We start from the raw sequence: 15,698 nt of genomic DNA on the forward strand, positions 1-15,698 counted from the left end.
TTGTTGCCGCGCGTGTGAGCTCGGGAATCTCGAGGCAGCCGGAGCCAAACGCCCGGGAATTGAAGTGTAAATGAGCCGCTGCTGAGCATTTTATTTTGCCTTTTATGATTTCTCTTTCTCTCATTATGTAGGTCAATCTCCATTTCTGACGTTGGGCTGCGTGAGGGGGAGGGCACGGGGAGGTGAGGGGTGCCCGGGGGTGGTGGGTGCTGTGCTGGTGATGCCAGTGCAGGGTTAGGTCGGGTATCAGGGAAAGGTTCTTCCCCCAGAGGGTGGTTGGGCACTGAACAGGCTCCCCAGGGTTTGGTCAGGGCACCAAGGCTGCCAGAGCTCCAGAAGTGTTTGGACAACGCTCTGAGGGACAGGGTGGGATTGTTGGGGTGTCTGTGCAGGGCCAGGGGTTGGACTCTGATCCTTGTGGCTCCTTCCCAGCTCAGGATATTCCACGATTCTATGGCATTTACCTGCCCAGCAGGGCATGTTGTGAGCGTCAGGCTGTGCCTGTGGCACACCCAAGGGGCACAAAGCTCTGGCATCTCCCGCTCTCTCTGTCTCTCACCTGTGCCCCCTGGGTTTGGAGACATCTGCCCCCTCTCTCCCTCCCTCCCACTGAAGGATGACATCTCCTGCCACATTAGCAATTCAGATGCTGAACTGGCCTGTGCTGGCTGCTCTGATTAGTGGATGTGATAAAGAGATTCCTGCATCTCCCTGGGAGTTGTGGTGTGGCTGCTTTGCATACACGGCAGTAAATCAAGCAGAGTGTGTGTGTGTGGGATGATCTGTCCCACACTGAGACAGGTGAGGACGTTTCCTTCTGGTTCCCTGCCTTCCCTTTCCCTTGCTGGTGAGCAGAAAATGCTTTCAGCTGTGCTGTGGAAGACTCAGCTTGATCAGAGGGATCCTGGGCAGAGCTTCCTGGAGTGCTGGGGATGCTCCTCTGTGCAGTGGGATCAGAGGTACCTCCCTGCTGCCCTTGACCTCCCTGCTGGGCTGCAGGGCTGGGGACAGACCTTTCTTTCTCCAGTTCATGCTGACAATAAGCAGAAGGGGCACAGAGAGGACAAAACCACGGGTGTCTTAGTTCCCTTTGGGCTGTGCTGCACCCCAGCCTTTTCCCTCCCTACCCTCGCGTGGGATGAAGGTGCCTGGCACATCCTCTGCCTCGCAAAGGGCAGCAGGGCTCAGTCAGCTCCATGCTGCCCTTCCCCGTGGCCTCTGTGCTCTGTGGATCAAGTGCTGAGCTTGCCTCTGTCTTTGCTGGGCACAGGCAGGAGTTGGGAGCCCAGGGTACAGCAGCCCTGGTGGGGCACACCCTTGTTCTCGTGGCTTTGGGGTGAGTGGCTCTGGAACTGTGGCTGGGTGCCCCCACACCCCAAACGTGTCACCCGTGGTCTCCCTGGAGAAGAACCCAGCTTAACCCCCTGGCAGGCAGGAAGAGGCAACGTGCCAAGGTGGTGAAATCCTTGCCCTAAGCCAGGAAAGGACCTTGCTGTGCCTGGAGCATCCTCCTGGAAGTCTGGGTACCCTTGAGGGCTGTAGCACTCCCTGTCCTGAGCCTGGATGGTGTGGGCTGCTCTGCCAGGGAAGGGAGGGGGCTGGCACGGGTGGGTGCATCCCTCTGGACCCCTCCTGTGGGCAGAGGGGCCGTGGCTCACCCTTTTCTCCGTGTCTGTGCCCGCAGTGTGCCGGGGGATGCTGTGTGGGTTTGGGGCCGTGTGTGAGAGGAGCTCCAGCGACCCCTCCCAGGCCTCCTGTGTCTGCAAGAAAACAGCCTGTCCTGTCGTGGTGGCCCCTGTCTGTGGCTCCGATTACTCCACCTACAGCAACGAGTGTGAGCTGGAGAAGGCTCAGTGCAACCAGCAGAGGAGGATCAAGGTCATCAGCAAGGGACCGTGTGGTGAGTGAGGACAGGATCTCCTCGTGGAGGGTCCAGGGACACTTGTCCTGAGCTCACTGACATCATCACTGGTGGGGTCCTGGGTGATGGGGACGTGTCTGATGGGGAGGGACACGGAGGGAATCACCAGCTGATCAGCAGAGTGTAATAAGAAGGCAAAGTGATGGCCAAAGGCTGTTCAGGGGGTGCATGGCAGCCCCATAGGAACAGCCCACTCCTGGGCATCCCTGATGTCCTGGAGGATGGGAGGGGACACTGAGGGGATCACCAGCTCTGCCCTGGTGATCAGCAGAGTGGAGTAAGAAGGTGAAATGATGGCCAGAGGCTGTTGAGGGAAGGGGGGGGGGTGACATCTCTACCTGCTGCCCCACCCCACCTCCCCAGGGTGGGTCACATCTGCCGCAGCTGGAAGTGGGAGCTGGCTCATGCAGGGGCTGGGTGGGCTGATAAAAGCCCTTCCCCAGCCTGGCCTTCACCAGCTGTGAGCAAGGAGCTGTGTAAATGAGACCCCCCGGTCTCCTCATCTCTTGAGTAAATTAACTTGACCTTTCCCTCACTCGGCGTGCTGGCTCTGCAATAAATCCACACCCGGCCCTCCTGCTGGGGCTCTTGGCACAGGGGAGAGAGCACCGAGAGATTTATTTAAAATCATAATCATAAAGTGACAAATAAAGGGGGGAAAAAGGCAAAAAAAAAATAAAATCAAAAAAAAAAAGCTGGCAAATTTTGACCCTTCCTCATCTGTGAGGAAATTGCTCCTCGAGCTCTTTCTCTAATTAAGGTTTGCAGGAGGTGCCTTGAGGGTCCTCAAGGCTGGAGCAAGAGGCTCTCAGAGAGCCTGTGCAGGGAAGGGAGCCTGCAGTAGTGAGGCTCAGAGGTTTAGAGAGGAAAGGAGAAGGGCCAGGTGAGGAGGGAGCTCCCTTTTGTGGGGCTGGGGCTGATCCTGCAGCCTTACCATCCCGCCTGTCTCCGTGGGCAAGCGTCACCACTCATCGGGGGGGACGAGCTCTGCTCAGGAGCAGCTGGGCTGAAGCTGATGGGAGGACATCTATTGGTGCTGTGCATGTTTTTGGGCACTTGGAGGGGTAGGGCTGCCTGGCTGATACCGGGACACTTCGGGGTTATTTGTCCCGTGGGAGGAAGGAGCGCGGAGCGGGAGCGCCCTCGCCGTGCTCACGCCTGTGCCGTGCCCCCCCCGCTCTCTCCCACAGGCTCCAAGGACCCCTGTGCAGAGGTGACCTGCAGTTTTGGCAGCACCTGTGTCCGCTCCACCGATGGCCAGTCGGCCAAGTGTGTGTGTCCGTCCTCCTGCAGCGGCGTTCCCGAGAATCCCGTGTGCGGCAGCGACGGCCGCGACTACCGCAGCGAGTGCGACCTCAACAAGCACGCCTGTGACAAGCAGGAGAACGTCTTCAAGAAGTTTGATGGCCTCTGTGGTGAGTCCTCTGCCCCTCCCTGGGGCCTTTGAATAGCTGGGGGGTGAAGGGTTTTAAAAATGTTTCCACCTGGGTTAGGGATATTGAGGGTAAACCAGTGGGAAAGGGGATGGGTTGGGGAGGAAAACGTGGCTGTGCTCCCGGTGCTGTCAGCTCAGAAAGGTCAGTCTGGGCAGAAAAAGGTCAGTTTGGACAGCAAAAAATGTTGGTTTGGGCAGAAACGGGTCGGTTTAGGGAGAAAAAGATCAGTCTGCGCGTGACAGCTTCTGAAACTCGGAGCAAGCCAGTGCTTCCCCCGCAGCAATTGTTTGTGCTTGGGACCCACTGACCTAGAGAGCAATTCCAACATCTGTGCCACCTCCTTTCCCTCCTGCTGTTCCCCTGACCGCAGTCCCCGGGCTGTGCTTTTGGCAGGGAGCCTGCTGCTCACCAGCATCCCAGGCAGCTCCTGCTAATTAAAGCATCCTGCCAGGCACAGATCCCGGAGCACAAACAGTCCCGAGCTCCGAGGGTGGATTCCTCTCTGGCTCGTGGTGGCTGTGGGCACTGGGTAATTAAAAGCAGCTGTATTCATTAGGAAAACCAAGAGATCAGCCAAGGCACGTGCCAGACCAGTGTTTGACCCCAGGGAGAGGAGCGTGGGAGTGTGTTGGGGCAGGCTGGAAACCTGGAAGAGCTGGAATTGTGCTTTCACCGCTCCAAGTGGGGCAAGAGGGGTGCAAGCGGGAGGTGCGAAGGAGGCGATGTCACGTTGGGTGCTCCAGGTTTCTAGGGCAGAGAATGAGCTTTGGGCCTCTTTTGAGCACCTCGTGATCTCAGCTGGGCACCAGCAGAAGCTCAGGCAGTCTGGGCTGAGCAGCTGGGCTGTAGAACCTGAAAATCTGGGGAAAAAAGGGGTTATCTGGACTCTGGTGGGTGTTGCTGTAAGGCTTGAGGATGTGCTGGAGGTAGGGCAGAGCAGGGACAGGCAACCACTTAATTTCCACACTAAAATGGGCAAAGCAAAAGAATTCAGCTGTGACCCTGTCCTGGGCCAGCCTTCTCCATGGGGATGTGGGGATGGCCAAAAGGGACATCCCTCTTTGTTTTACTGTTGCCTCCCCTTGTCAGCCTGGATTTCAGACTAGTGGGATTAAAGGCTGGGAACATCCCGTGGTGCTTCTGCAGCTGCAGACAATGAATCAGCACTCTCCAGGTGCCTGCTTGGCAAGGAGGGGATAAATCCCAGGGCTCCAGCAGGGATTAGTGGGCAGGAGGTATCTGTTTTGCTCGTGTCTTTGGTGTGGCTGAAGTGAGCTCAGCTCATCAGACAGGGGGATCCAGATAAGCTTAGATTAGAGCCTAAATTTAGATTAGAGCCTAAATTTAGATTAGAGCCTAAATTTAGATTAGAGCCTAAACTTAGATTAGAGCTGTGGGGCTTGGCAGCCTGTGGCCCTGGCTGCTTTCAGGGCTCTTCCAGCACTTTGGGGAGACAGGGAGGGAGGGAGTGTGGAAGGAGTGGGATGGCAGTACCAAGCACCCCATGGTGCCCACCTTTGGACTCTGGAGATTTGCCTGGCTCAGGAGAGAAACAGAGGGGAGTGAAGGCAGCTCAGGCTGGGCAAAAAGGCAGGGCTCATCCCATCAGTGCTCCCTTTGGAAAGGGCACGTGCCTGTGGTGTGTGGGCAGCCCAGTAAAAACTGAGTCCTGTGGGTGCAGAGCCCAGTGTGAGGGACCAGCCGAGCACACACCGAGTGCCGGGGGGGAAGGCACTCGAGTGACTGGGGCCGCCCAGGGAAGGAGCCCGGCCCGGGAAACACCTCCCCGGGCAGGGAATGGCGGGGCCTGACTCCCTGCTCCGCACACAGACCCCTGCAAAGGCGTCCTAAACGACATGAACCGCGTGTGCCGGGTGAACCCCCGCACCCGGCGGGCGGAGCTGCTGCCGCGCCCCGAGGGCTGCCCGCCCCGGAGGGAGCCCGTGTGCGGGGACGACGGCGTCACCTACGACAACGAGTGCGTGATGGGGCGCTCGGGGGCCATCCGGGGCCTGGAGATCCAGAAGGTGCGTTCAGGGCAGTGCCAGCAGCAGGGTAAGTACCTCTCCGTGCCCCTCCCTGTGCTCCCGACCTTCCTCGCTCGCCGCTCTGGCGCGACCGCCGCGTCCCGCTTCCCCCGCCATCCCCTGTCCCCTCTATATCCCTGGGGGTGCAGATGTGAGCCGTGCTGTGCCGTGCTCTCCCCCAACCCCCAGACAAGTGCAGGGACGAGTGCAAGTTCAACGGGGTGTGCCTGAACCGCCGCGGCTCCGCGCGCTGCTCCTGCGACCGCATCGCCTGCGACGGCGCCTTCCGGCCCGTCTGCGCCCGCGACAGCCGCACCTACGGCAACGACTGCGAGCGCCAGAAAGCAGAGTGCCACCAGAAGGCTGCCATCCCCGTCAAGCACAGCGGACCCTGTGGTAAGCACGGCACTGGCTGCCCTCGGGAATACTGGTACCCCCACCCGCCGGGGCGCCGGTGCCCTCCCGGCGTCGTCCCCTCCTTGCCGGCGGCTTTGTGCCCGTCCTTCCGTGCAGGGAGGAGCTGCAGGTAAGTGTGGGTGGTGCCCACCGAGCAAGCCACAGGGTCTCCTCGGTCTCGTGTCCCAGCAAGCCCTCAGTATCCCTGTTCTTTCTCCTTCCAGCAGTCCTTGTGTTGTTGTGTGCATGTGTTCCCCCGTGGTCTCGTCTCTGTCTGATGTGCTCAGTAACACGGGGGAGGATCTTTTTGTTGTCCGTGACGTCCAGCTGGTTTCTCTCATCCACCACCACGCAGCTCCCTGCAGCCCATGCCATTCATTCCTCCTCCCAGGGTAGTGCCAGTCTCCAAGCTCCTTCCATGCTCTCCCCCTTCCATGCCTGCCTGCTTCTCTCAGCTCCAGGTGCTCTCCATAAGGAACTCTTCCCAGCGTGCCTGCTCTCTGGAGATCTCACCATGTCTTTGTCTTGTCTCTAGGAGAAGCTTTTGACCTTTCCAATGGATCTTTTTCAGGAGGATGTGATAGGATGGGGCTTTGGGTCCCCAGGATGTTGGGAATGTCCAGTTTTAAATTTATCACACGGAAAATGAAAGGTGTTGAAACGCAATCACTGGATTGATTTGTATGAGTTTGGAAGGACTGTTCTTTTCAGCTCCATTTGGTTTTTACTAGCTCTGGAACCGTGTCCTGATATTTTAAGCTGATGTTTTTATAAGGTATCAGCTGCATTAAACCTCCTGAAGTACTTGGGAATTAGGCCCCATGTTGCGGATCTGTTTTGTTGGCTTTGTGCTCCTGCTGTAGGTTTTTAATGCTGCCAGACCCAGCTGCTTGAAAACCGTTTGTCAGGCTCCCAAAATCACACTCAATACAATCACAGCTGTTGTTTTGGATTGTCTGTTTGCCTGTGTTTCTGGTGGGTGAATATTTAGGAGTCAGTTCCCCAAGTTTTCCCTACAGGGAAGGCTGGGATCCTGCAGCAGCAGGGCCAGGGGGTGGTTATTTGCAGCCCTGCTGCCCTGGGCTCTCCACAAACCCTTCCCTGTGCCTCCTTTAGAGGCTGAGGCTTCCCAAATTTCTAGGATGAGCAGGGAACTGGTGCTGCTTGTGACTCTGCTGTCAGGCATGCATCATTCCCACCGTGTTCCATGGAGGGAGGCCAGCAGACAGCAGGACGTGGTCCTGATGCACCTGCCATTCCTCTCCCCATCTCACTTTATTTTAGCTTCCCACCAACTTCTCTTCCTCCAGGTGAGGACAGCAGATGTGCCCATCTGCTTTCAGGAACCACGTCCTTGTGGGATGGCAGCAAAAAAAAGGTCATAATCTGGGGGAATCAATCAAAGCTGGGGCTCTGTCTGCCAAAGCCTGGGATTCCAAAGTCTGTGTGACAGCTCCAGGCAGTCCTGTAACCAGCCCCCATGAGGTGTGGGCAGCTTTTTCACTCCCCATCAGCTTAGGAAAGCATCCTCTGTGAGCTCAGTGCTGCTGAGTTCATCCATGCCTTGGTGCTGGGAGAATGCAGGAGCAGGTGGGAAAGGGAGGGAATGAAGGAGCCTGTTAGAATGGGCAGTGTTTTGATCTCCCACACATACCTGTCTAATAGACTCTGGGCTCTCTGCTGTCTTTTCCAGCAGCCAAGCAAAGGAGGCAAAGCCAAACAAAACAGTCCAAAAAAGCCTTGTTTTTAATCTTTCTCTATTCTGGCACCGTGACGGTGCAGGTGAGAAAGGAGGGATGGGATGAGGCCGACGTGGACAGGAGGTGGAGGGAAGGAAGGTGTCTGTAGTTGCATCTTTTTTTTCCCCTCCCTCCCTCTCTTTGCTCTCCCCCTCCCCTCTTTCTCCCTCCTTCTTTCTCTGTCTTTCCTTTCTCGTCTGTGTCTTGTGTTTTACAGTGTTGCCTGTGTGGAGGAAGGAGTTGTGTCCTCGCATCACCCTCTGCTCCCTACCCGGACATCTCTGCTGGGAGGTCGGCTCTCCCCCCTTCTCCGTGGCCAGTGACAGTCCTGGCCTCTTCTCACTGCTCCCCACCTCTCTAGTTTTGCTTGAGAGCCCCCGGGATGGAGAGGTTGCCCTGCTTTTGCTCCCATCCCTGGCCCCAAACTCTCGCTGCTGGAATGGGAATGCCTGGCAGTGCTCTGGGGTCTTGTCCGGTGCTTGACCCTTCGAGGCAAATGAGAGTGGGAGCAGAGGTGGGTGCTGTGAGCCCCCCACTCCTTAGCAAGCCCCTCTTGGGCTGCTGCATCACTCTGGACTGCTCCTGGTTGATCTTACCTCTCCTTTTGCCCCCAACTAACCCCCCTTTCTTCCCCACCTCCTCCTTCCCAGAGTTTCTGCCTGCCTGGGACTGCGGTGCTTGTCCCTTTGCTCTCCATGGTGTGTGTCCTGCTTGTCTGTGCCAACCCCCTGGGCAGGGGCTCTGCAGGGATCACAGCTTCCCTTTCTGGTGTCCAGCAAAGTACCACGTGCCTTTTGGAAGCACTGAGGAGCTCTCTGTGCTCAGAAGTGGTTCTTCCCTAGGAATATTTCCCTGTGGAGCTGGTGCCGGAGCCCGCTGGGTGTCACAGGCAGGGGTTGATGGGGTGTGATGGGTTCCAAGGCAGCTTCAGAGCCTCTTCTCCACGGGCATCCTCAGCTGGGGCTGGCAGGATTGCTCACTGTGCCCAGGGGCTTGGTTAGGTGTCTGCACAGAAGCATGGAATGGTTTGGGTCAGAAGACATCTTGAATATCCTCCAGTCCCACTCCCTGCCAGGGGCAGGGACACCTTCCACTAGACCAGGTTGCTCCAAGCCCCATCCAGCCTGGTCTTCAACACTTCCAAGCTGGGCAGCAGGTGAGGGACCGTGCCCTGGAGTCTCCCAGGGTGCAGAAAAAGCGTTTTGCTTTCTCTGTGCCTGGGTTTCTCTGTCTGCGAGATGGAGAAGGGCCAGGAATCAAAGCAGGTCTTGATTCTAGCACAGCTCAGTAGGTCCTCGTTGCATCCACCCACAGTGGTGCCAAAACTCCCAGTGACGTCTGGAGGTGCCCAGGGCTGCGTGTGAGATTTCACAGCCTGGGATTTGGGCTGTGAAGGAACTTCATGTGCTGCATCTCTGCCCGTTTCCCTGCTTAAGAAGGGCAGGGAGTGTCAGGGCCCCGTTCTCCATCAGGGCTGGCACCTCCCCGTGCTCCCACTCGCTGCTCCTTTGCTCCCCAAGGCAGGAACGTGAGTCTGGATTTCAGGTGAGGGAATGTATTTGCTTCATGCCTCTCTCCTGATTGTGTCCATCAGAGGCACTTTCTCCATGCAGACTTTTATCTCTGTGCTTGGGGGACACGATTATGGGACGGATGTTTCCAAAAGGGAAGCAGAGGCTGATGTGAGCAGCACCACAGGGCTGAGCTCTGCTGCTCCCTATCCCTGGGGACTGCTCACACACTCCTCAGCTGCAGGGAAGTTGGGCACACAGCTGAAAAGGCTGGCTTGGAGCAGTTGCTTTGTGCCTGAACTGTCCCACTCTCCCCTGTTCCTTTGCAGACCCTCAGCTCTAAGTTTTGACTTGGTAGGTGCTTCCCAAAGAGCAGGATCCCTGATCTGGGCGTGCCTGTGCCCGTGCTGGGCCATTCCTCCCTGGCTGCCAGCATGCAGCCAGGCTCCTGAGGGCTCAAACCTTGCTCTTGCTCTGTGGTCCTGGCAGGGGAGGTGCCCAGTGCCACTCCAGAGGCTCCGGAGGGCCCTTTCCCACCACGCTCCCCTCTGTGCCTGCCTCGCTGCCGGGTGTTGGTGGGGCTGTGCTGTGTCTGCCTGTTGCCTCCATCTCCTCTTGGCTGCATTGTGTGTTCCCCACCTGTGTTTTGTCCTGTGTCCTTGTCAGTGTTGAGCACGGATCAAATCCGTGTCCTTTCCTTGCCCCAGGTCCTCGGGGCTTTTGTCTGGAGGCACGAGAAGCATCACTGGGCAGGACTGGGTCTGTCCCCCCTGCCTTTTAGCTGCCTGGCTTGGCTCCTGGATGGTGGGGGCAATTCTTGGAGGGGTATTCCTGCCTGGGAGGGACCCCAGGGCTTTCCCTGCTAGCATTTCCAGAGCTGTACCAGGGATCTGGACGCGGCCTTTGCTCTTTGCTCTCAGTGCTGGCTGCTCACCTTGTCACCCCTGAGCATCCCCACGGGGAAGGTGCCACCTGCTTGGCCGTGGCTGAGCAGAGGGGAATGCTGCTTCCCAGCCTGCAGCCCCTGCCAGGGGGCTTTGCCCACCCCCTGGGAGTCCCAGGGCTCTGCTGGAGCCACCTGCCCAAGGACTGGGCTGAAAGGAGGACATTTCTCATCCTGCCCCACAGCAGCTCCCTGGGCTGAGGAAGGACAAGGAGGGGATGGGAGAGGAGAGACATGGGTGGTGTGGTGGAGCCAAATGCAGGTGTCCTCTCCAGCCAGGTCTTCCTGGGCTTAGGATGAGCTATTCAGGGGACAGACATCCCGAGGACGTGGATCTCAGTGGAGGGAGCTATCCCTGTGTGAGCTTTTTGGCTACTGAAGGTTCTGTGAGTGCTGCTGATCTCACTTCCTAGGGGCAGAACGTCCCTGGGACGGGGATGGGGTGGAGGAGATGAAGCAGGAGTCCCTCTCGTGGCGTGCAGGGAGAAGATCTTGTGCCTGCTTCCCATCCCTAACCTCTGCCAAGCATGGGGATGACGCTGAGCCGGGCATGTCGGGGTGGCATGGAGGGGGCAGGGGATGGGCTGGGGCCAAGGCCAGGAGCTCTGTGGCTTTTGGGGGAGAGGCAGGTGGGGGGGTGCTGTGGCTGGGGCTGCTGGCATGCCTGGCTGTGCTCAGTGCCCGGGGGGGAGCTGGGGGGGGGAGCTCAGCTGGCTGAGCCCGCCGCCCTTTCTGTGTCCCCTCTGCAGACCTGGGCACACCCAGCCCCTGCCTGAGCGTGGAGTGCACCTTTGGGGCCACGTGCGTGGTGAAGAACCAGGAGCCCGTGTGTGAGTGCCAGCAGGTGTGCCAGGGCCGCTACGACCCCGTGTGTGGCACCGACAACCGCACCTACGGCAACCCCTGCGAGCTGGACTCCATGGCCTGCGTCCTCAAGAGGGACATCAGGGTGAAGCACAAGGGGCCCTGTGGTAAGAAACGAGCTCAAGGGGCTTCCTTCTCCTCCTCTCCCTCTTCCCCCTTCTTCCTCTCTTTCCTTATGGGGAGTAGGCAGTGAGTTAAGCACAGATGTGCCCATGGGGAGAGAGGGGTTTGGGGCTGTGTGTCTCCAGGTTCAGTAGGAAGGTGGTGGGAGAGAATCTGGTGTCCATCCTGAACGCTGCCTTCCTCACCAAGGAAAGCTTGGGGGGAGGCAGGTGTGGGTTTTCCCCTCACCCAGCAGGCCTCACCCAGGGTGCCCTGGGGAGAAGGTACCTGGGTCGGAGGCACAGGATGAAGTAAGGAGGGTTCATCCTCTTCCCTGATAAGAACCCACCCTGTATATACAACTCAGACCCTTACACAGCACAAATCATGGAATATCCCCATTGGGAAGGGAGCCACAAGGACCAGAGTCCAACTCCTGGACCTGCACAGGACACCCCAACAATCCCCCCCTGTCCCTGAGAGTGTTGTCCAAACACTCCTGGGGCTCTGGCAGCCTTGGGGCTGTGCCCACTGCCCTGGGGAGCCTGTTCCAGACACTTCCATCTGCAGGCTCACTCTCTGTGCCAGCTTTGCCAGTCAGAGAGTGTTTGCAGACAGGCACAGCCTGGGCTGACTCTGTTCTCCTGGGACAGAATCTGTTCAGGTAGGGCTGGGCTCGTTGCAGTTTCATCAAAATGCAGTTTTCTGTCCCAAACCTTCAGGCTGGCTCTCAGGAGCTGGCTGCCCTGAGCATCCTCTCCCCTGACCTGCAGAGCCCGTGTGTGGCTGCAGGATTTGTGCCATAGATAGAAACCTCCTGGCCAACAGCACAAACCGAGCAGGGGGTTGGTGCATCTTCCCTCCCCCATGCCAAGGCAGCAGCTGCCGTGTGAAAGAAAGAGAAGGGAAAACCACCTTGGAGCCAAATTCCTCCTGAAATGACCGGTAGGGAGGGGAAAAAAGAGGGGTGTTTGTCTGAAGGAGAAAATGAAGCCGTGAATTAGTAAATACCCGGGAGTCAGGGGAGGTGCTGGCTGGAGTCTGGGCTCTCCTGCAAGGAGTGAAAGCTGCTTGGAGAGGGAGTTGTCAGGATGATAAACATCTTCTCTGCCCCCAGCCTGCCCTCGTGTGCCCTGTGTGTCTGCGGCAGGCTGGGGGTCCCTCCGGGGAGGTGGCACTGTGACATTTGATGTTACACCTGCATCCAGCGCTGCTGGTGCCCTGATGAACGAGGGGACTGTGGTATCCCTCTTCCCAGGCAACCTCCTCTTCCCATCCTGCTGCTGTGCCGTGTGGGAATGCTGCTGGCTCTCTCCCCCGGGCTGCTGGGGAGGCTCTGCTGCTCCTCCCGGGGCTGGGGCTGATTTATTGCTCCCCATAATTACTCTCAGCCCCACACTCTCCCACCTCCTCTCTGGCTCTGCCAGCACACAGCCACGGTGACATTTCAGCACGTTACTCCTGGCCCTGATGGCTTTTACAAGTAGTTATTGCCTTTCTGCCTCCCAGCCTTTCCCTCCTCCCACATCCCTGCCCTCACTCCCTCCCTTCCACTCTGCCCTGGGGCTGCTGCTCCGGGAGAGCTGTGGTGTCTGCAGGGGCTCGAGGTGGGAGCAGGGAGGTTTCATTTCTGCATTGGGTGGGTTTAGATCTGCGTTAGTAGGTTTAGATGGGAGATTGGGAAGGAATTCATCCCTGTGAGGGTGGGGAGGGCCTGGCACGGGTTGCCCAGAGAAGCTGTGGCTGCCCCATCCCTGGGAGTGTCCACGGCTGGGTTGCACAGGACCTTACAGCCTATCTCATGGGGGAAGGGAACACCTTCCACTAGACCAGGGTGCTCCAAGATCCATCCCTGGAAGTGTCCAACGCCAGGTTGGAGCAACCTGGTCTGGTGGAAGGTGTCCCCGCCCACGTCAGGGGGTGGAACGAGACGGGCTTTAAGGTCCCTCCCAGCCCGTGCAGTCTCTGCTCTGTGCTCAGCCAACGCCCCCCACCTCGGCGCTGCTTTAACCTCCTGGCTTTGTCCTTTGCTCCGCACAGAGCGCTGCGGGAAGTGCCAGTTCGGGGCCATCTGCGAGGCGGAGACGGGGCGCTGCGTGTGCCCCACCGAGTGCGTGCCCTCTGCCCAGCCCGTGTGCGGCTCCGACGGCCGCACCTACGGCAGCGAGTGCGAGCTGCACGTCCGAGCCTGCACCCAGCAGACCAACATCCTGGTGGCCGCCCAGGGAGACTGCAGTGAGTCTGCCAAGGTCCCCTCCATCCCTCCGCTCGCCCCCCCCTGGCCCTGCCCACCCGGGGCTCGGCGGGTCACCCACTCGGCTGGGCTTTTCGCCTCATCCCGCGTGGTCTTCCCATGTGGCTTAGGAGGAATTTTATCCCCAGCTGGTTTAGTTGTTTCCCCATTGTAGGTGGTATCTTCTCCCCCCCCCCCATTACTTGGTAGAGAAATTGGATTAGTGTCCACCGGGCTGAGCGAAGAAATCGGGCTAAAAACGTGTTAATGGCCACCACCAGAACTGAAAGCACTGAGGGTCTGTTTGATCACACACGGCTTTCCCTCCGCCCCCATCCCCTGGGGTTAATTCCTCTTTGTTCCCGCGTTTCCTCCCCACTCCCCAGCCCAGGGAAATGTCTGTGCTAATTTCTTAATGAATTAAAAGCCCTGGCCGGGTTCTTCATTAAGGCAAAAGCTGTTTGGGTAAAAGCAATGATTCGAGCCTCATAAAACCTGTCCAGCTGGGTCTGATGTTCCAGGGATTGAGCTGGTGCGTGGAGATCCTCCCTGAATTCGGGAGAGAATGCCTGAGTGTGACAGATGACCCTCAGTGCTCCATGGGCTCAAGTCAGAACACGCCACGAGAGTAAATGGGATTTCTTAGTGGTGTAAGGAAGAATTGTTGGACACCACAGCTGTGGGTGCTGATGGGGGGTCAGGAATGCTCAGGGTGGGCACACAGTGCCCGTGGGTGCTGATGGGGGGTCAGGAATGCTCAGGGTGGGCACCTGGCCGTTGCAGAGCCTTTGCACCGATCAAATCAAACAATAACGTCAGTGGTCCCCAGCTGTGTGGCGCTGCTCAGCCGGCCACGAGAGCCCCCGTGACGCCTGCCTGTGTTCCCCCCTGTGTCCCCAGAGTCGTGTGGCAGCACGGTGTGCTCCTTTGGCAGCCGCTGTGTGGGTGGGCAGTGCGTGTGCCCGCGCTGCGAGCGCCAGCCCCCGGCCCCGGTGTGCGGCACCGACGGGCTCACCTACGACAACCAGTGCGAGCTGCACGTGGCCTCCTGCCAGCAGAAGAAGAGCATCGAGGTGGCCAGGACGGGGCCCTGTGAGGATGGTAGGTGTGAGGGTGTGGGGGTGCATGAACCAGGGAGAGAGGGAGGGGGGACGGAGGGTTCCGCTGCCACGGGAGCCCTGCTGTGTGGAGCTCGGGCACGGTGCCCTGTGAGACCCCCAGAATGCCCAGCACAGTGTGCCAGCAATGCCTCCTGCCCACTCAGCACCCCGCTTGCCACCCCCCTTTCCCCTGTACCCAGCATTGTGGAGGTGATGCCACCCGATTGGGTGGACAGGGAGTTATCGCTGCTTTAATGTCACGCTTTGGAGGGTCTCATCCAGGGAAACAGAGCCATTCCTGGGGCTGGGAGCGCAGCTGCTGCTTTGCTTCCCTCTGTTCTGGGGCTGCTTGAGGGCCTGGCCTGTGACCTGGTCCAGTGGGTGACATCCCATGGCATCCTGGCCCCCAGGAGAGGGCTTGGAACAAGATGATCCTTAAGGTCCGTTCCAACCCATTCCATGGTGCTGTTGCCTGAGTGCCAGGGAAGGTTGTAGGGTTGGCTGTACCTTGCTTGGCCAGGCTAAAAGCTAAGAACCTGCTGAGTTTTCCCAGTTTGGGGAAGGCTGTGGGTTATTGCTGGCTGAATTCATGTAAGGGAGGCACCTAAACCTCCCCGCTCCGGTGAGCTGAGATTCCCTGGCTCGTTGCACATGTAGTCAAGCTGGAAAGGACTTCAGTGCGTGGAAGAGCTTAAGGAGAGAGGAAGACATAACATGGTGTTTGATCACAGCCCTCCTTGGGGAATTTCAGGTTGATGTCCCTCTGGGAGAAGAGCTTAAATAATTCTCTGTGTAATGCCAAATCCCAGCCTTTGATCATTCAATAAAAAGGGCCAGGTTTCCCTTCCCCCCCCTACCCTTCCCCTTTAAGAAGCCTTTGAAATCAGCAACATCTCTCTTGCTGCTGGAGCTCTGAGCATCTTACAGAGAGGCAGCCAGGCTGGGGACAGGCTTTAGGTACTTAAAATATCTCCCTAACCGAACTTCTAAACCCAAACCCCGTCCCTTCCTCTGCTCTGCTCTCCATATCGGCAGCAGCAATCTCCCTGTGCTCAGCACGTTTGGGAGAGCAAGAAAAGGAGTGGGATCAAAGCATGGAGTTAAATTGTCACCAAGGCCGGTGGCAGCCCTCCCTCCCGTGCGTGGCTGTCAGCTGGCTGAGCTGCAGGGAGCTGCAGGAGCCTTGGTTTGGCTCCTGCAGTGATGCTGGAGGAGGAAAACCTCAGGCTAAAGCAGGTTTGCAGTTCTCATTGTGTTGGCTCAGCACAGTCAGTGGTGGGAGAACCTGCTTTGTCCAAGAGAGAGACAGATCTTCCCTGACAGCTGGGCATAAACATCCAAATATATTTGGCCCGGGATTTTGGGGTTGCTTGTGCTGAGGAGGTTGAATCTACTCAGATTCGGGCGGGTGTGTGCAGCTGTGGGC

General features: G+C 58.2%; 1 protein-coding gene across 10 annotated transcripts in view; it reads left to right on the forward strand.

The window, feature by feature from the left end:
- Window positions 1-15,698, forward strand: part of AGRN (agrin) — a 109,726-nt gene that overhangs the window by 67,684 nt on the left and 26,344 nt on the right. For 9 of the 10 annotated variants that reach the window (XM_039390849.1, XM_039390852.1, XM_027728582.2 and 6 more), the window contains 7 exons: window positions 1,685-1,900; window positions 3,112-3,336; window positions 5,188-5,412; window positions 5,574-5,780; window positions 10,723-10,944; window positions 12,980-13,174; window positions 14,073-14,273. In XM_039390849.1, coding sequence (XP_039246783.1) covers window positions 1,685-1,900; window positions 3,112-3,336; window positions 5,188-5,412; window positions 5,574-5,780; window positions 10,723-10,944; window positions 12,980-13,174; window positions 14,073-14,273 — 1,491 coding nt within the window. Of the gene's footprint in view, window positions 1-1,684; window positions 1,901-3,111; window positions 3,337-5,187; window positions 5,413-5,573; window positions 5,781-5,808; window positions 7,811-10,722; window positions 10,945-12,979; window positions 13,175-14,072; window positions 14,274-15,698 lie in introns of those variants that run through there. The other variant, XM_039390854.1, reaches the window with a different exon arrangement.

The sequence above is a fragment of the Pipra filicauda genome, unplaced genomic scaffold (assembly GCF_003945595.2).
Source record: "Pipra filicauda isolate LSUMZ 115617 unplaced genomic scaffold, ASM394559v2 scaffold87_size3191425_pilon, whole genome shotgun sequence".
Classification (NCBI taxonomy): Eukaryota; Metazoa; Chordata; class Aves; order Passeriformes; family Pipridae; genus Pipra; species Pipra filicauda.